Source organism: Bemisia tabaci, chromosome 10, assembly GCF_918797505.1.
Source record: "Bemisia tabaci chromosome 10, PGI_BMITA_v3".
NCBI classification, from domain to species: Eukaryota; Metazoa; Arthropoda; class Insecta; order Hemiptera; family Aleyrodidae; genus Bemisia; species Bemisia tabaci.
Window position 1 is genome coordinate 33,880,926 of NC_092802.1, and position 21,262 is coordinate 33,902,187.

At 42.6% G+C, this 21,262-nt stretch overlaps 1 protein-coding gene across 1 annotated transcript in view; it reads left to right on the forward strand.

The window, feature by feature from the left end:
• Positions 1-9,977: 9,977 nt before the first annotated feature.
• LOC109037663 (homeobox protein E60) overlaps positions 9,978-21,262 on the forward strand; it is a 49,579-nt gene continuing 38,294 nt past the window's right edge. Inside the window, exon 1 of the mRNA XM_072304816.1 lies at positions 9,978-10,026. Within this exon, the coding sequence (XP_072160917.1) occupies positions 9,978-10,026 (49 nt within the window). The remainder of the gene's footprint in view (positions 10,027-21,262) is intronic.

Genomic DNA, 21,262 nt, shown 5'->3' on the forward strand with positions numbered 1-21,262 from the left:
AAGTTTCTCAATGCAACTATAGGTGCAATATACTTACTATATAATTTATACTATATAATAAACTTGTAATGACGCAAGAGTTCTTGAATGAAAATGGTTTCCGTTTTTTATACCTTTGCGTTTAAGTCTCCAGGATTTTTTTTTAAATCAGGATCACCATAAAATAATGAAAATCCAATCGGCCCGTTTGAATTTCGATATTAGTTTTACCGCGCTTTGAAAACGCGGTAAAATTAAATAGTCAATCGGAGAGTTGAATTTCTTGAGATTAAGATTATGTTTCTGTTTCTAATTGAACCATCGAAATACATAGATCTATCGGATGTATCGATGTATCGAATGACGCAGTGACTAAATCAGTGGATGTCGTTGCCGATGACGGAATAATTAACCTAACTGGACGCGGTGTGTGCCGAGCGACCGCGGCTCGTCTGGTCTGTCCGACTCGGATGTCGACGGGCGCGGGACCCGACTCGGGAAATTAGTACCCTTATTAGACGCGCCTGCGCATGCGCATGCGATGCATGAGCCCGTCTTTATTCCATTACATTGTAGCTGTTATCGAGAAATGCAAGGCTGCATATACCCGACTTTAATCGGTACTATTAAGCACCATTCCGTCCACTTCCCGGCCCTCCGAGGGTGAATCCCTCCAGGGTTCCTTCGGATCCGGCCTACATTTTAGCCGCTTCCTACTTCCAGACACCGTCGAGAAATTTCTGCACTGAAAAAATTGTTACGGGCCATACATATGTCGCAGGCAAATAGTGAAATCAGGCATTTTGTCAAATGCCTAGGCAGATAGTCAAATGCCTAAGCAGATAGTCAAATTTTGACGGTCTACAAAATTTTGTGAATTAATGGCGAAGAGCTCACGCTTTTTCATTATTTTTGGAAAAATAACCAATCAAACCTACGAACTCTTTTTGTCTCTTCCTCTTCAATTGTTTCTCATATTTTTAAATGTTGAAATTCTAAAAATTCTGTATTTTACGACACGATGAAAATTTCAAGATCAGTGTTTCTTCAGGAGCTTAAAATTGTTTAAAATACCATTGTGTGCGCAAATTTTTACTGATAATTTTTTATTGCGGGAGCAATGAATTATTTTGTCTGAAACCGGGAATAGAATCAGAATTTCAATTTAAGTTCAGAATATTTGACTATTTGCCTATAGGCATTTGACAAAATGCCTGATTTCACTATTTGCCTGCGACATGGACATATCGCCCGTTCGGGCTCAGAGTCCGAAAGTTCCTGGTGCTGGAGCTGTAGCTCCGATTGCTCCGGGTGCTGGAGCTGTAGCTCCGATTGCTCCGGGTGCTACGCCAACCAAACACACAATTTGGCCTGGAACGGCGCGACTTAGGGAGAAATGATGACGAGGGCTTGAGATGAAAAAGAGAAGCCCTCGGCTCGGCAATCGGCATGCAACGCATATTAGCGCCTACAAGACTGCACGAATACTTCACGCATTGCGGCAAACACAGTGCGGTCAGCGTGAGACGCATAGCGCCTACAAGACTGCGTGAATACTTCACGCATTGCGCCAAACACGGTGCGGTCGGCGCGGCGTGGTGGCGGAAGTTAAAATCATTAGACCAAATTTTGTGTTTGTTCTTTCATAATTTTTTCGTTCATATCTTGTGAATGGAAGGCCTTGTCCATTAGAGATAGGTTTACGAAACTTAACTTTCGCGCAAAGTTCCGTGACCTAGTGGTGTTGACAGGGCTCTCCCCAAAAATGTGTTCACCACGAGTAGATGCGTCTTATGCACCCCTCCTCCGCTGGCACGTTCACTTGATGGTTTTTATTAATGTTTCAAAACAAATGAGAAGGGGGCGGCAAAATACAGGCGGCCCATGGGCGGTAAGTAGGAAAATCCGGCCCTGTTCCGAAGAAAAATATTCTCTCTTTGGAACGAGAAGTTTATGCTAGGGAGAGAATTATGTTCTCTCCGGAGAAATTAGTTAGTGTTTCGGAGAAAAATATTCTCTCTTTGGAACGAGAAGTTTATGCCAGGGAGAGAATTATTCCCTCTCCGGAGAAATTAGTTAGTGTTCCGGAGAAAAATATTTTCTTTATAAAATTTTTCATGAAATGTTGCATCGCTGGTCAGTCAGAACTACCAATTCCCTAATCCACCAGTCCAAATATTCTCCCTGAAATATTATACAAATCACCCGAGATTATTTTCACAAATAGGAGCACGTGTATGTTTTGATTTCAAATCTGCATGTTCCTTCAACTCCAACTTCGCCACGTCTCGGTCATAAATGCGTGAGTATAATTGGACATATTTATGCCAAAAGGGACTACGTTCATAGGGACTTGCGTGCATCATAGGCTGTTTCCGCATGAACACGTCCAATTGGCTAAGTTCATTTCAAAGCAAGCTCAGACGTGGCGGTCGTAATTTACAAATGTCCACGTACGGGGACAAACTTTTGTTTACCTTTTAGCCAAGGTTCACGGGGTACCTCTCACGGGGTAGTAATTTATGAGCATTTCCCACTGGCAGTAGTTTTTTTTTTTTTTTTTTTTTTTTTTGGTCTGAGTCCGAAGTGTGACGTTTCCGTAGCCGTGGAGGCGCGAGTCCGACCACTGCCTGGTAAAACCAGAAGCGCCCATAAAAATGTTGTGAATTCGAACCGTTTTGCTCGGCGCCCGCTCATGGTGGACCTCACGTCAAGCGGTGAGAATGTCGCTCACCGCTGCCAGGTCTAACGGAGCGTTATTCTGCCGTGCTAAGGAAAAACGGTGTAGGAGCATTCAGATGTTGCCAGATTTCCTCTCATAAAATAGTTCTTCTTGAAGAAAGCTATGAATATTTTTCCTACCTCTTGGACACTGTAGATAAAAATACGAAAAAAATTCTCTGAAAAATAGGAGGAAAAATATTTACAAATGAGTCAGAAAATTTATGATTTAACCAAGGAGATTTGGCGATGTCTGAAAGCTTATACGGCGCTTTTCCTCAGGCCGGCAGTATTGTAGAATTGAGTATCGTTGCTCCTCTGACCTAGTGGCGTATCTCAATGGGTCTCTAAACCGTGAAAGAATTTTGACTTGCGATCACTTGCCAATACATACTTCCAAAGGTAAATCGCACGCGTAGAACACGATGCGTACATTAAAAATGCGAAAAATTAATTCAGAAACCGAGAAATACGTGGTTCCAATAGCGTAACTTGTCCGGAAATTTAAAACGCCCCGGTTTCGCGCCGAACCGAATGATAGCAGGAAGAAATTTTTAAATATTAGAAATCATGTATTTATTGCAATACAGATATTATTAGTATTTTCCGAAGGGAATTCATCACTTTTTTTCTGATGAATGATCCAATGCCATCAATTTCCCTTGACGTTGCAAATATCGAATCGAGAAGATCGCATCGTCAAGTTACTATCTTGCATTGAGTCAGGATCGTCACATGACTATCTTGAATTGAGTTAAGATCGTCACATGACATAATTTCAGCATATATGATTGGCTAATTTTGCAAATTTTTGGATCGGTCGAAAATATCGACATCGATGGACGATCGATTCTTTGGACCCGATCTTTGAACCGGATCGATTCTTTTGACCCGATCTTCTGAGCTGGATCGATCCTCCCTCCCTGGCCAATGGAGAATTTGCAAGTGTCTGAATTTTTGTAAATTCCATGTTTAAAATGAAACTACTAAAAAAACTGAGCACGAGGATATCCTTGGTCTCTAAATTGAACCGTTATTGGAGGAAATAAGACGGAATAACCTAATCTGCCAAACTAAATGCATTTAAATGGAAAATGTCGCTGGATGACGTCACAAGGCGGCACATTTTCTCACTTTCAAATCTGTTTTTCTCCAATTTCCTATTTCAGAAAAAAATTATGAAAAATACTGCGAACTCAGCTTATCCAGCACTTTCAGATGAAGCAATAAAATTTTTGTGTGCAAATTCTCCATTCGGATCGATTCTCCGCAGAATCGATTCTCAACCCGAGAATCGTCACACATAGCGGGTCCTCACCCCTCAGCCGGAGATTGCAGAGCGTTTACGCTGGCGTACTAAGGAAGAACGCAGTATGAACCATCGATGGTTGCCAAGCTTCCCCGGCTGAAACATGTAGATTTGAGGAAAGTCATGCGTATTTTTCCTCGATTAGCTGAGATTTTAGATTATATTCCGAAACCAAAGCGTCCAAAAAAGAAGAAACATATTCGCCAGTTCTCTGGTGAATTCGATGTTCATTTATGGAAATGTGGTGACGTTCGAAGGTTTATACGGCGTTTTTCCTCGGGACGGCAGTACGGTTTACGGTGGTCGATGCGGAGGTTTCATTGGCTGTAAACAAGGTGGAGTAGATTGGGAGCGGGACGTAAAATTCACTCCGGTTGTAATGAACTCGTTAAACGCGAGACCGAGGAAATGCCTCTGACTTTTCACTAATCCACTTAACCTGCGCGCCACGCCGCCGCGCCGAGGCTTGCCCGCGAGCGTCGATGCCAATACGCCCCGTCGCAATAGTGTCGTGCTAAGGAAAAACGCCGTATGAGCCTTCAGACGTTGCCAAGTTTCCTTCGATAAAAACCGAAATTACTGGGCAATTTGCGAATATTTTCCCCCGAAACTTTCAGACAATTTTGTGCGCAATTTGATCTAAAATATCTGACGATTTCAAGAGAAAATGTGCATGAAAGTCATCAAAAATGCGTATGAAATTTTCTTCTAGTAACACCCCTTAAAGTTAAAAATGTGACGAAATAAACATCAGAATTTGCAGTTTTAGTCCAAAATTTCTTGTCCGACCTCTCTGATTGACTCTATCCACTGTGCGCCGATAGACGTAGCGTAGCTCGGAACTCTTTTCCCTCAAACGGGTGCTTAAATGTTAAAAAAAAGACGTTAAAAGAGCAATTTAGGTAGATTTGGTTGATAATATATTACACCCGCCGTCAAAAGAAAAGTACCCCACAGAAAATTCAATTCCTGAAAATGTATCAGTTACACGCTTCTTCAAAGAAACCGTGTAATTGGTTACCAATCAGTCGATGCATGTTCCTGCTTCCTGTAGAGAAGTCCCGAGCTGCTTGATGAGGGGGAGGGTGGTGGTCGGTGGCCTGGACAGCTAGAGCTGACCGCTGCTGTCCCACTGGCTCCGCATTTCCCGTTCAACTGGTCTGCCCAGTGGCGTGGCGTGCTTTGCGATATATCGATTGATCTGCCATTTAAACCAATGGAAAAGGATCGATAAACAGGGTGTTCGCAGCGAACGCCGTAATAATCGATTCTTTAGCATAGGTTTAAATGCCATAACAATCGATAAATCGCAATTCACGCCACGCCACTGGGATCAACGGAACTGCTTGAATATTGATGCGTGCTTTGCGATGTATCGATTGTTATGCCATTTAAACCTATGGAAAAGGATCGATAAACAGGGTGTTCGCAGTGAACGCCTTAATAATCGATTCTTTACCATAGCTTCAAATGGCATAACAATCGATATATTGCAATTCACTCCGCGTTTCTGGTCTGCAAACCCCCGAACTTGAGCGTAGATCCGAGTCCGACTCGTCAAAGTCGCTGAGGGTCTCATTAAAATGCGACATCGGCCGGCAACGTTGATGGATGTTTGGTGTTTGCCTTATTCGATCGAGCAGTCCGGCTCAAGTCGCGCTGAGCAAATTACACGTCAGAAATTGACCATTATTGGACTTACCGGCTAATAATAACATCAACCGGCCCCGCCCTTGTCAAGTCGACCCGGGAAATCCTCCGTTTTTCGCCGAAAGTTCAAAGTACGGTTAAGTCTCGATTATGCTCTTCGGTCCACAAGGAGCTTTCGACAAACCTTGAATCGCAATAATGTTTCAACATACCGCAATCGGCTATTGCCGGAAAATGGCAATTTTCGGACAACGATTTTAGGCGATTTTTTAGCAAGGCTTCGTGGGTTCCTTACCGGCTAATAATAACATCAACCGGTGCCACCCTTGTCAAGTCGACCCGGGAAATCCTCTGTTTTCCGCCGAAAGTTCAAAGCACGGCTAAGTCTCGATTCTGCTCTTCAGTCCACAAGGAGCTTTTGAAAAACCTAGAAAAGCAATAATGTTTCGACATACTGTCATACAGGGTTGCCACAGTCAGGGAATACCGGGCATTGTCAGGGAATATTAAAAAGTCAGGGAAAACCAGGAAATGTCAGGAAAAATGATGCAAATGTCAGGGAAAATGATGAAAATGTCAGGGAAAAATTATCAGTCACATTTAATTGCTTTTTAGAATGAGTTTGACGTTTCGAACGACACATTTTTCAAAAATGACAAAAATGAGGATACACATGACAAAATGAAAAAGAACCACCCTAACGGTTTTAAAACGTATCGATCGTGTATGCGGGCCGATTATTGAAATTAATAGGGAAAGCCATAGACAAAGGAGACAAAAGGGATATGGAGGTATCCCTACTGGTGGAAGCGGCTGGTTGCAACAGACAAAGTAGTTAACTAAGAAACTAACTAACGGCAACCCACGAGAAACCCTATAGTGTGTCCATCATTTTCTTCTTTAGTCTATATTTTATAAGTACCACTCATTTCAACCAATAGGATCGTTCCATACTCCCTATATAGTCTTTGTCTATCGCTTTGTCTATCAATTTCAATAATCAGCCATGAATCGCGTCAAAGTTGAGGATCCGAAGCTCTCGCCGGAGGAGACCTCGTAGGGGAAGGGCGCTTTTCACGTGCTGGCTGCCGTGACATCGGAAACATTGATTGTTCAAATGGAGACGGAATGAGTTTCGACAGTCTTAAACGAGCGGGGAATCAGGGTCGGACGCAACCCGATTGTTCGGTAACAAGCTCCACGGTAAATACACGCTCCACGCTCCGAGAGGAAGAAGAACCTCGCACCAGTAATGATCCGTTCGACGCGCAAGTGATCTTCGATGGGCCACCGTTGCCGCTCTCATTCTCCCACGTCGAGCTGGGTTCTTGGTACGGAGGGCAAGGGATTCGATCGACATAAAGCGATCGGAAAATAAATACGTGAACCGATCGACGGGACTCGATAGACACCGATTCGATCGACAGCCATGTTCGACAAACCCTTGAATCGTTTGAAACACTTGTAAATCGATCGACAAACTCGTGGATCGTTCGACAAACTTGTGAATCGATCAACAAACCCGTGAATCGCTCAACAAACCCTTGAATCGTTCGACAAACTTGCAAATCGATCGACAAACCCGTGAATCGTTTAACAAACCCTTGAATCGTTCGACAAACTTGTAAATCGATCGACAAACCCGTGAATCGTTTAACAAACCCTTGAATCGTTCGACAAACTTGTAAAGCGATCGACAAACCCGTGAATCGTTCAACAAACCCTTGAATCCTTCGAAAAACCAGTAAATCGATCGACAAACTCGTGGATCGTTCGACAAACTTGTAAATCGATCAACAAACCAGTAAATCGATCGACAAACTCGTGGATCGTTCGACAAACTTGTAAATCGATCGACAAACCCGTGAATCTTTCGACAAACCCGTGAATCGTTTGACAAACCCTTGAATCGTTCGACAAACTTGTAAATCGTTCGATAAACCCGTGAATCGTCCGAGTCCTTTACGACACTTTAAAGTGTCAAAATGTTACATATCGATTCCAAAAAAAGCGGGAGAAAATGGGTTACGCCGTTAAGTCAAAAGAGAGACGATTCATGGGTCTCTCTCGTAAGCATTTAGGTATTTTTTAAAATGTATTTACAGCAAATAATTAACCCTTCACGAAACTTTAAAGTGTCGAAGTGTAAAGTCAAAAAAAAAAAAAAAAAAAAAAAAAAAAAACACTGGAAAAAAAAAAAACACATTGAATCTTGAGTCCAGACTCTTAAAAACATCGACAAGAAAAAATACTCTTGGTTCAATCAGATTTAAGCTTAAATCAAGAACCAAGCTTCTTAATTTGAGCGAATTTCCTTTTGATTTAAGCTTAAATCTGATTGAATCAAGAGTCCTTTTTCTTATCCATGTTTTCAAGAGTCTGGACTCTAGATACAGTGTTTTTTTTTTTTTTTTTTTTTTTTTTTTTTCCCAGTGTAGTAGGTACGCTGCTCCATAAAAAGAGGGACGACTTATTATGTACACCCTGCTGCCTTCAATTTTTGAATTAAGACCTAGTTTTTACAATACCGAAAAACAGCTCAAAGAGGAATGTTAGGTGGCCAGAGGAGCCTCCCTAGCGAATCAAAAATCAACATGACCCACATTTCACGGCGCCCCAAAAAATCCCCTCAGGAAGATAACACTTCGCCCCCGTCCAGAACGTGGCAACGCGGGTGGAGATCCCGAAGAGCGCCCACTCTGGGAAGCGGATCGAGTACCTCCAATTGAGGAGGGGGTTAAACAGGGGGTCGGGGCGGAAGAGAGCGGGGCGGGGGAGGAGGGGGGGGGGCTTTTATTGTCATTTCGCCTTCCGAATTTGATGAATCGGATCAGATTCGGATGGACTCGCGCGTCTCCGCCGGGCTCGGATTCGGGCTCGCGGCCTCCGAGGCGGGTGGTCGCCGCTGGAAATTAAATTAATGTTATAAAGGAAGCTTAATTGGAAGCAGTCGATTGCGTGTGGCGCTCCCCGTTGCCGTTTCTTGCAAGGATATTAACTTTTTTTCCTTTTTAAGTGGGTCTGCGGGCTAATAATTGAGATTAATAGACAAAGAGATAGACAAAGAGATAGAAAAAGAGATAGACAAAGAGATAGACGAAGACGAGACATTGAAAATAAAGCAATCGAATTGGTGGAGGCGGGTGGTAGCAATCGACAATGGAGCAAACCAATGGACGAATGCAATAATATTAGCTTTTTTTTACTTTTAAGTGGGTTTGTGGGCTGATAATTAGGAGTAATAGACAAAGCTATGGACAAACACGACACACTGAAAATAAAGCGATCCAATTGGTGGAAGCGGGTGGTAGCAATCAACGATGGAGCAAACCAGTGGATCAATGTAAGAATATTAGCTTTTCTCATTTTTGAGTGGGACTGCGGGCTGACAATTGAGATTGATAGATAAAGAGATAGACAAAGACGACACACTGAAAATTAAGCGATCGAATGGGTGGAAGCGGGTGGTAGCAATCGACAATGGAGTAAATGCAAAGAATCGTCAAAGAATGGATCATAATGCAAGAATATTAGCTTTTTTATTTTTGAGTGGGACTGGGGGCTGATAATTGAGATTAATAGACAAAGAGATAGACAAACACGACACACTGAAAATAAAGCGATCCATTTGATGGAAGAGGGTGGTAGCAATCGACAATGGAGCAAACCAATGGAACAATGCAAGAATATTACATTTTCTTCATTTTGAGAGTATGTTTTATTAGGAGTCATTATCAGTGAGGATTTAATTTAAGTAAAGGAATTTACATTACGAACTGGCAAGCGCGGTGACTCTTTTTTTAACCTCCCTCATTCACTCGTTCATTCATTCCGTTTGTCTTCTCCGTTTTGTCACCTCCTCCCTCCACAGTGCACCCAGTAGATCATCATCCACATACCTCTTTTTTTCCTGACCGCAAGCCTTCGTTTTTTTTGGCTAACGTACAGCTGTAACCTTTTTCCTTTTTCTTGTCGGCTGCCGTTTGTTAGTCTTACTTACCTCCCTTGTCCATTGCAACCACCCGCTTCCACCAATAAGATCGCCCCATTTTGCCAATGCCTTTTATATCTATCATTTTGTCTATCAATTTCAAGTATCAGTTCGCAGTACTACACCAATATTATACCGAAGAGGCAAGTGGCCTGCGCGGGCTGATTATTGAAATTGATAGACAAAACAATAGACAAATAAAACAAAATAAACAATATTTTAATTAGTAGTCCCAGGATTAGAATAAACCTATATAAATAACCTAAATTAAGTGTATAAAATAAAATAAAAACAAGTATGACTAAAGAAAAATAGACAGATGGCAAAATGGGGCGATACTATATGTGGAAGCGAGTAGTTGCAATGGACAAATTAGGTAAGTAATAGATTAACTGACGGCAACCTACGAGAGACCCTACAGTTAGTCTATCATTTCCCTTTTGTTCTATGAGGAACACCCGTTTCAACCAATATAGGATAGCTTCATACATCCTCACTAGAAAAAAAAACACATTGAATCTAGGGTCCAAACTCTTGAAAATATTGACAAGAAGAAGGACTCTTGATTCAGTCAGATTTAAGCTTAAATCAAAAGGAAATCCGCTCAAATTAAGAGGCTTGGTTCTTGATTTAAGCTTAAATCTGATTGAATCAAGAGTATTTTTTCTTGTCGATGTTTTTAAGAGTCTGGACTCTAGATCCAATGTGTTTTTTTCCCAGTGCTATGTCTTCTTTCTCTATTGCTTTGTCTATCAATTTCAATGATCAGCCCGCTGCTATTATTTCTTTTCCCCACAAAATCGAACCAGAAGGGTACGATCCAGCGGCATGCGCAATCGCACCATTTCAAAACCCACCCCAAAAGAAGAAAGAACTCTTGACGAAAGAAAGTCGTGAAAGACCTCATTCCTACGAGACTAATGTGATCCGTGGACAGCACGTCCCTGATTACCACCGATACGCACTCAAAACTCATTAATTTACTTCATTCATCCAGTGGCGAGGTGTGAATGATCGATTATTATCGATACTTCTCCATTTGAAATTATGGTAAAGAATCGATTACAACGGTGTTCGTTGCGAACACCCTGTCTATCGATCCTTTTCCATAGGATTAAATGGCAGTTCAATCGATATATCGCGAAGCACGCCACGCCACTGCATTCATCTAATGATCCCCTTACTCGGCATGTAAACAGCGCTATTGCAGCTCCGCCATGAGCGCGTCGCAATTGCGAAATGATCATAATTAAGCCTTAAACACTAATGACCCAACAAAAGGAATGCGAATATTAAAAATTATCTCGTCGCTATGGTAACGGCAGCCGACGAGTGGTATTAAAAAGGATCGCACCTGATCGGCCTCCAGATTCCGCCGATCTAGCGGTAGGTCGCGTGCTGGAATCGAGCTGTAAAAGGCTGAAACTCATCACGAAAAATATGGTTGGAGGCCTCCTCTTGCAACCTAATCATCACGTATGGATTACAATGTGCGCGGCGCTGAGCGCTGTTTAGTAGATTCCAGTTAATCATTAACTTACAGGCCTGATGCCCCTAAATGATGGTTTTATGTGTTGATTTCTGCCGTGATAGCGAAGAGAGCAGTAAGTGCAAACATGAAGTTTTGAGTCAACGGGCTCAGAAGCTCTGATTCTGATCGGAAAGTTTTTTTGAATGGAGCCTCCGTTCTGTGTCAAATTGCCATTAATCGTCCGAAAGACTCCTAGAAATCGTATGTATGATTAAAAATCGACTGATTTTATTTCAATTACATAAAAAGGGTAAGGGTCCAGCCCTACCTGCATATCGACGCCAAGCGTAAAAAATCCGTGCCCTCGCATGGATTCGAACCCGCATCGCAGAGATGGTAGACCAGCGCGGTACCACCAGGCTACGAGGCCTCGATGAATGAGGCAGCGAATTTACGCCTCTTGAGTGCAATTCCCCCTCTCGGCATATCAATGACACCTGATCATACGGGCATCAGTCCTCAACTGGCGTTCAGCGAGAAATGACGGTATTCGCTACTCCTGCGCATGCGCGCGCATGCGCAGTAACTAAAACCTCAAAACCCAGTCGGTGGCAGCGTTCGCAACTAGCTCATGGAGGTCTCGTGCCTATAATCTGTAGGGACGTGAGCTACCTCTCACTGCCCTACCTCTATTTTTCATTTTCATGCTAGGGTATTATCAGGAAAGACAGTCGTAAGTGCAATTTCAGTACTTTCATCTAAAAGATTTTGGACGAATTTTGAAGGAAACTCGATTTCGAAAAATTGTCGCTTACTGCTCTCTTCGCTATCAGGGCAGATTCGTCGGTTCTCAGATGAAAAAAGGATAACTTAAATTCACCGTTTCAAATTTTCCACTGTTCATGTTTGTTTTTTCCATTCTGTTAATTAGGGAGAATTTTGTTGAGCGTGTTGAAGTAGCAATTTTACTACCGACTGCTATATACCCTTGGAAAGAGCTCTTGTAGAACGAATTTCGGATAGGGGAAAAAAGGTCCAACAAATATTTTCCGTTGCAGCCTCCAAGTGCTTGCCCTGAACTTTTGAAATGTTCTGATTTATGTGCGTAAACGAAAAACTACTCAACGAAAATTCTTTAAAACTGCCGTGATTTTTCTCCTCTGTGCGAAGAAAATTCTGCAAAAACTTCAAGGAATGATGTCGATTTGTTTTCATTTAAAAAAAATGATATAGAGGCGGAGATTTTCAAACACCGCAAACGAGATACGTGGTTCCAGACTTACACCATCGAAGTGGACGTATTTCTGCCAAACGGAAGTAGGTATGCGCGTTATAACGTGAGCCCTGTTATGCATATACTCTTATGGATCTCAGGGCTCATGTCTTAGCGCACATAGTTCTATTTAGCAGAAACACGTTCAAGTCTTCACGGCTCACCCTCAATTTTTGACTGCTTGAAGTTCAATGTCTCATTGCTCCACTTTGATACTCCCTGAAAGCAAAAGCAAACCGCTAATATGCACAGCATAACAACTGCACGTGCTGTAACAGCCTCGCGCATCGGCCCGACACATGTCACTGTCACATTGTCACACGTTGTCAGGCCCAAATACACACTTCGGAAGAGAATTTGCTAGCGCCCTGAAGCCAGCTGCATCGAAATTCTTCTGCTACACTGTTAAGGAATATGTTGCCAAACTAAAAAGTCGGGAACATATGGACATAGTCCAAGCCTTGTGCTTTTTTCAGCATTACTCTTTCTACATTTTGCAATATGGAACCACACATACTGGCTTATTTTAGAAACAACATATAGACTGCTAAATTCTGAAAACACGTTACTCAATTATCACATGTCAAAATTCCTGTTCATTTAATGCATTATTTTAAGGGTAGAAGCTGTGTAAGTAACGACTATGAATACAGCCCTGTATGTCATCATGCTAGTTTTCAGAGTGTATTTCTGAAAGCATCAAATCCATCTCATTAAGTTCTAAGCCGAATCACTTAATTTCGGATCATTTGCGTTACCTCCGACTTAGGTCACCGTAAAAGTTTTTGACTTTACAATGTTATAGTAATAACAGCACGCACAGTTGATGAACTCTATTCAGAGGTACCAAGCAGTGTCATTGTAAGTTACCCCTGGATGCAACTATTCCTTCTCTGTGCACGTCCACATTGCATATCCAAACATTTACGGGTGCTTCTGATTTTTCCAAGGTGCTCTTCAATACAAATCCTTGGATGCAACTATTACTACTTGATGGATTTCCATGTTGCATACACTGAAATTTGAGGGTGGTTTTCAATACATGCCTCGATGTGACCATACATGCTCGTGTTTTTCGCGTGTTGATTTTTTACCACCAAAAGCTATGATACCTCACTATACCTTAGAGTTACCGGCTCCACCCAATCCAGACGTCCATGGTTTTAAGTACATCAAGCATTGTCAGGTCGTCTCTTTACAGCGATTAATTTCTTTTTTAAGCAATTTTTAGTTTTTCATTGATTTTTCCCCTAGTTTGAACAGAAGTTACATTTTTACCAGTTCAACAAGAGGACTAGTATTTTTTTTACTTTGACCTGTAGCCCGTCAGTTTTGCTGCCTTTACCCCCTATTGTGCTGCCTCTTCTGGAATAAGCAGAAAAAAAGTAAATAGTGATTTATTGGTGCAAGATACCCTTCGAACTCGAAGTAAAAATAATACCTCAATATTTGACGATTCCGAGCTGAAGATTGGCAACAACACGACTTAAACTCCTGGATGCTCTCTCGACTCCTAATTAGTCGGAGTGTCAAAGTTCAGGAACTGAGAGTTGGCACAGAGCTGGATTCTTCACTTCTTCAGAGGCAATCGCTTACCGAGCGATGAGATTGTTTAGGTCGAATTCAGACGCTATGCGTGCGGCGCAACCCGTGATGTCATGCTCCTGTTTTGAGGGAAAACGTCGTATGAACATTCAAACGTTGCCAATTTTTCCATAGTGAAATGTTCAACTGAGAGTAAAATTATGAATATTTTCCTGTGGGATTTTCAAATAATAAGGATCAAGTTGCGAGCAAAATCCCCTAAAAAAATCCTTGAAAAATATTCGAAGGCGTCCCTTGAAATTCATACTCTATCGATGGAAATTTGACAACGCCTGAGGGTACATACTGTGTTCTTCCTAAAAACGGCAGAGAACGATTGTTTTACGATAGGTTAGTTTTCTAAGCGCCACGGCACCTCGAAACTATTCTATTCGTGTCAGACAGACGCGTGTCGCGTAGTTTCGAGTAATCTGTCTGTCCTCTCGCGGCTATGTGTCCTTCATCGAGGGCCTTAAAAGTCCTGAGAGGGGGGGGGGGAGGGGGGCGGCAGGACCGAGAGTAAAAATAAGGTAGCAGAAAGAGGGTGGTAGACGATCTGTTTCCATCGTTGTTTGATACCTCAATCTTGATTCTTTCCCGGTAACAACGGCCCGTAGAAGTGATTTTCGTGAACTCTTGGAGAACGGTTAAAAATCATGTGTGAGGAAGGTTCAATGCAGTGGCGATTCTTACAAGTTTGCAACACTGTTTGTCCTCCATTTAAATCCATTGAATATTATATATATCCGTGGCGTGAATTGCGATCTATCGATTGTTATGTCATTTAAACCTGTGGTAAATAATCAATTATTAAGATATTCGCTGCGAACATCCCATTTATCGATACTTTTCCATAGGTTTAAATTGCCGATCAATCGATGTATCGCAAAGCACCCCATTCCACTAGTTCATAGGCTCTTCGCACGCGGGGGGCGAAAGGAGGGTTCAGGGGGCTCTCCCGAGAAAATTGTTGAAATTTGTAAGAATGTAACATGCAGTTTGAGTCAATTTTGTTACGAATGATTACCAAATTTGGCGTCCTTCCCTCTTCTTTCTTCCGTTGCTTTTCTTCTTTCTTACTTCCGTTTTTCTTCCTACTTTTTTCGGGCGTACGGGTAGGAAATACACCCCCAACAGCCCCCCTCCCCCTGAATCCGCCCTTGTTCGCAGGTTCAATCCACTGTACCTATTACACAAATTTGCTAATTTTATGAAAGCCAGCGTAGGAAGTGAAAATAGACACCGACGCTATGCGTAAAATTTCAAGGTGTGCCAACCGCTTATTGAATACAATCTTCAATCGAACTGGGTGATTTCCAACAGCGGCGATAGTAAAGACCGCAGCTTTGAAGCTCTCCGAGACGCTCATTAAGAAAGTTACTCGTTTCGGGGCCCTCTAATTACGGCTAACCCGGTAACAATAGCTACGTGATAAAGGCGCGCAACGCTAAAATTAATGATCGAGAGAAATTTTTAGCTTCAACAACTTAGCGAGAACGCAAAGCGGGAATTATTATTCCGACGTGCTGAGGAAAAACGTCGTATGAGCCCTTCGACATTGCCAAATTTCATATCAGAAAATACGAAATATTAGGGGATACTGTGAATGTTTTTCAAAGAATTTTTCAGAGAATAAAGCTCGTGATCACTTCACAAGTATTGGGAAATATAAATGTAAAATATTCATAACTTTGCTGGAAAATACAATTTTTATTGGGGGAAATTTGGAAAAAGTCGAGGGTTCATACGGCGGTTTTCCCAAGCTGCGAAGTCGGCAATTAGTCGCTTGGCTGTCAGTGAAGTTGTAAGTTGGCAGGCGTGGAGGGCGAGAGAAAGACGGGGGAGGATGAGGGTGTAAGGAAGTTTAGGGTGGCGGAGAGACACGGCGAGGATTAAGTTTAAGAGAGAGATAAGATGGAAAAGGGTTGGAAGGGGTCGAAACGGAGGGCTACGAAGATGTTCCGGGCAAAGTCGTCGACTTCCCGCCAAAAAAACGTAGACACATCTCGCGTTGAGCCTTGTCGTCCGTATAACTCAATGCTTTTCCGGGCTCATCTCGAATTGTAATCACGCGCTTTTGTTAGCCAAGCGACGGAGTGTTGTCTTGTCTTAGAGCTTAATTAAATGAAAAACGCCGACACCTCCGTGCAGAAGACCCGTCAGTTCCGGCGTCTTAACATACCGAAGTTATTAATCTTCGCTCATCATTCGAACTTGAAACTTTCGACTTTCGATATTTTACGAGCTTTCGCTCTGCTCGCACGATAATTGTGCTTTGAGCCTTCGTTTGCTTGCTTAACACCATGCGATCCGCCTCATGGTTTTGCCAAGTGTCTTATTCTCAGGGTGTCTACAATTCCGGAATTTCTGGAAATAGTACTGATTTTTTAACAACGGTCCGGAAGTGCTGAAAAAGTGCGGAAATTCCGCAAAAAGGTCCGGAATTTTTTTAACATTTTTTGTCATTTTTGTCGAATTTTCAAATTTTTTAAATTTTTCGAATATCGTCAAATGGAGGTACCGAAAAAGTACGGCATTTTTCTGTTGGAGGAGGTACTGAATTTCTTGATGAGGTACTGAAAAAGTACTGTAAAAGTACTTATTTTTGATCAGCCTGTTTTAGTAGACACCCTGTATTCTGTCGTGCTGAAGAAGAACGCCGTGTGAGCTATGAGGTATTGCCAAATATTCTTTAAAAAAATCACGAATTTGCAGCAAAATTTGTGAATATTTCTCTTTGATTTTTCAGAGGATTTCGTTCGTAATTTGATCTTAAAAGTCTGTGAATATCAAGGGAAAATACTCATAACTTTCTTCGAAAATTCTTTTTTTTGGAGAGGAAATTTGACAACATTTGAATGCTCATACGGCGTTTTTACCTAAAACGGCAGTATTGGCTCTTTGCTCTCGTAATAATGTTGCGGTGCGCTGTTAAGTTTCGAGCTTTGAAGTTGATTACAAAGACATCCTCGCTTTGATCTGTAAACGTTTGTTGTGTGAAGCACTTTATGATTGGCGATTTACACCTCAAACGAGAGCTAAGAAGAGCTAAGAACGGGAGCTGCCATCAAGCTGCTATTAATTCATACATTTCTAAACTTGAATTTTCTGTTTGGCTCATTTTGCACATCAACTGTGAATCTACCAGACCACGTAACTCGGTTTGAGGCGTTGCAGACTTCCTGTCATATTTTATTTTTAAAATGAAAAACTTCTTGACATCAATTCTTGAAAAATTTCGTAATTTTTCTTCTCAAAGAGAAAAAAACTTTGTGTAAACTTCAACGAATGATCAAGGAGTTGCTTGAGGTGAATCCAGGCTTCGAACTTCTCGATTCGGCCACCACGTCGCGCTGCTCAAAATAGCCGTATATATTTGCCGAAATAATAAAAACCGTAATACTTATTCAAGATTGGAGATCCAGGGGATATAGCAACATACTTGAGGAACACCCAGTCATAAAATCTTCTCAAAATTCCCAAAAATAAAGTCGTAACTACGGCGGAAAGTAATTCCCATTGCGGCAATGGGAGAAAGAGAGACAGAACATAAGGGATTCGGTTGCACGCTCGACCGCCGCCGCTGAGCTGAAAGTTTCAGCCGCACTTTCCCTGCGCTTGTGATTCTAACTGCCAATACTTTTCGCTCAAAAAATCAAGCAAAAAAAATCTATATCTTGTGGATCTGCTTTTTGTAATTCGAGGAAGATTATTTCAGTAATCGTCGAAGGAAAGTGAAATCCTCAGAGGTGACTGGTGGCGCTATCTCTAATCTTGAATTATCCCTAATCGAACCCTGGATTCACCTTGGGGAACGACTACGTCTACGACCCTGAGCGTTGACTTTCGATAGCAGCTTTTACACTACAGGGTGCGGGGTTCCTAAAATATACAGAGTTATTCAAAAATCACGCACCACTGGCCATAACTTTAATTCTGATTATGATATCGATTTGCGGTTTAAGACGTTTTTCCTTAAATCGCGGGGGAAACTTTCTTAGGTACTGACCAGTTTTTGATTCCCCCAGGGGGAGGGGGGCGGGGGGCAACTAAAAAATTTCAAATGGCCACCCCCTCATGGCCAGTGGTGCGTGACTTTTGAATAACCCTGTATATTATTGCTGCATTCGTTGAATTCCTTTTTTTTGGGCGATTCAACAGAGAATTTGGCAACGAGGCCTCTAAATACTTGTTATATCTGAACAGAAGCCAGATCGGGGCTCATTAGGCGACAGTCAGACAACCCTCCCGCACGGGGGGCGGGGGGTGAGGGAGTCGTCGGGCCGACAAACACCTCGCAAGGCCGGAGCGAGTTGAGCATGGACGTGGAGCAAGACATGGAACACTCTCAACCTGGGCAGTCGCTGATAACTCAAATGACCCAGCTCCCAGGATCAGGAGTCGGGAATCAGGACTCGATCGCCCGACACCTGTCCGCGCCTCCGACGTAAGGGCGTATCTCGCTTTTCACATGAGCCCTGGAAAGCATTGAGTCATATGGGAAACAAGGCTCACGTGGAAATTGAGATACGCCCTTACGTCAAAGGAGCGACGACCTGTCCGCGCCTCGTTGTCCGCTCCCGGGTCCGGACTGATTCCTTCCTTGATAAGCCGCGACCGAACCTCCGTTTTCCTCGCCCGACGCGTCGTCAGCCCGCTTGACGCCTCCCGAACGGGTTCTCCAAGGGATTTGTCCAGGTAACTCGCAAGGGAAAGGAGCCCAGTCTTAGTCGGTCCACCAGTTGCGGAACCTGACCTCTAAATTTGAGCAATTCGGAATTTTTTAGCCAACGTGCGTTTAAAATTCAGCATGAAGTTGAAAATCACAATACAGAGGGAAAAAGCTCCCAATGACCACCTAAAAACCTATGGTACGAGGCAAGAGGGGAAGGGTAAATGATTTAATTCCCCAATGTAACGCTACCCTTCGGAAAATACACACATGCCGCGGTAAATGCGCGGACTACAAAAAGAACCGTCCCCTACTTGCCGGCAACCCCACGGAAAGCGGCAGGATTTTTTGGACTACGTTTTGTAATTAGAAATTACAATTTCTGGCTCATCCGTAGAAATACTATTGTGCATAGGTAAAATAATGGTGCGTAGTTTCTAAACTGATCTAGATATTGCAATTACCAATAAATTGCAAAACGTAGCCCATTTGTGGTGGTGCTTCACGGGCTATGTGAGCAACACAGCCGAAGACATGATCGGACCCTGTGTTTAATTCCGAATCCGGACGCCTCAGTGAAATAAACATCGCGAGTTCACGCCTCGCGCCCAGCGCGCCTTCAATTTTGCTGATACTACACAGACATCCATCAAGCACGAATAGTTGTATCACTGCGCCGTCATCAGCTCACGTCCTCTTTAGTTATATTTCCATGTTGCGTTGGTTTCGTTTGTCTTACTTGCAGTGATGCTTCAAGGGGAGCTACCTGAGCAACCCAGCCGAAGACTGAAGTGACGTAATCGGGCATTCTTTTTTAACTTTTCTCCCGAATATGAGCGACACCGTATTGCCAGTATAGAGCGAAGCATTGCGAGTTCACGCCTCGCGCCCAGCGCGCCTTCAATTTTGCTGATACAACACGGACATCCATCAAGCACGAATAGTTGTATCACTGCGCCGTCATCAACTCGAGTCCTTTTTAGTTATATTTCCATGTTGCGTTGGTTTCGTTTGTCTTACTTGCAGTGATGCTTCAAGAGGGGCTACCTGAACAACCCAGCCGTAGACTGAAGTGACGTAATCGGGCCTCCTTTTTTAACTTTTCTCCTGAATATGAGCGACACCGTAGTGCCAGTATAGAGCGAAGCATTGTGAGTTCACGCCTCGCACCATCGCGCCTTCAATTTTGCTGATACAACACGGACATCCATCAAGCACGAATAGTTGTATCACTGCGCCGTCGTCAACGCGCGTCTTTTCCCGTGCTCTTTTCCCACAAATTCCACATCGTTTGTTTCCGCATATCTTATTTGCAGTGGCAACGGCTTTGTGACCAACACCAACACATCCGCAGTTAGGAGAGACGCAATCGGGTCTCGTTTTTTAACTTTTCTCTCGAATCTGCAGAGCGACGCTGTATTGGCAGCATAGAGCAGCGCATTGAGGGTTTAGTGTTCATTCCTCGCATTATCATCGCCCCTTCAATTTTTTAGACGCAATACGGACATCCATCAAGTACGAATAGTTGTATTCTTTCGCCGTTATCAACGCGCGTCCTTTCCCTTGCTCTGTTCCTATATGTATTGTGTTGGCTCCGTTTGGATTATTTTCAGTGGGTGCTGCAAGTGTCTTACCTTAAAATTCTGTCTTCCTGAGCATTTCTAATTTTGCTCTGCGTTAATTGACGAATTACACCTTTTCATAGAAAGGTTAAAGATTGGTTTCGGGGAAGATAAGCAGCGAAAAGGGTGTAAAAAGGTATGAGAAGGCTAGAGTGAATAATTGATGCGTTGGGTGCAGGAAGGGTACTTCTTGGTTGCCGTGTTTCAGAATCTCTGCTGCTGATTTATATTTTAGAGAGGAAACTTTTGGGTGAAGTTTCTGAATTTTTTTGTTTTAAGCGGTGTGAAATCACATAGAAAATTCAATACAAATTCAAAAAATTCCATACACGTCCTTAATTATAAAGGGATGAAATGTTAGTAGAAATTCTGAGACTCCGCAACCGAAGGACGCTCTTTTTGCACTCACCACTTCAATGGAGAATTTGCACGCAAATTTTGTATTGCTTCATCTGAAGGTGCTTCAAGAGCTGATTTCGCGGAATTTTTTATAATTTTTTTTTTTTTTTTTTTTGATGGGAAATAGGCTAAAAATTATTTTAAAAGTGAGGAAATGCACCGCCTTGTGACGTCATCTGGCGGCATTTCCCATTAAATCGCATACATGTATTTTAGCAAATTAGATATTTTCGTCACATCTCCTTCAACAATTGCTCGATTGATAAGCCAATGGTATCCTCCCGCTTAGTTCACTCAGTAGTTCCCACTTCAACAGGAAATTCTTCAAATTTCAGACACCTGTTGAGCAATTTTTTTGACCCTAAAAAAATTTACTGAAATTTTAAGGAAAAAATTCCGCCGAAACGGCTCACATGATACTTGAGCTGCACGTGCCACACACGTCCTATCCTACATAATTTCTCGGAAATCAAGACGAGCGACAATAAGATGCAAAACTGCGCTGCTTAAGATCGGCTTGCAAACTTTCGAGAATGTTTTCACACTATGAGATCATGCTGGATCCGAATGAAAGACAATGTTCGCGTCAAA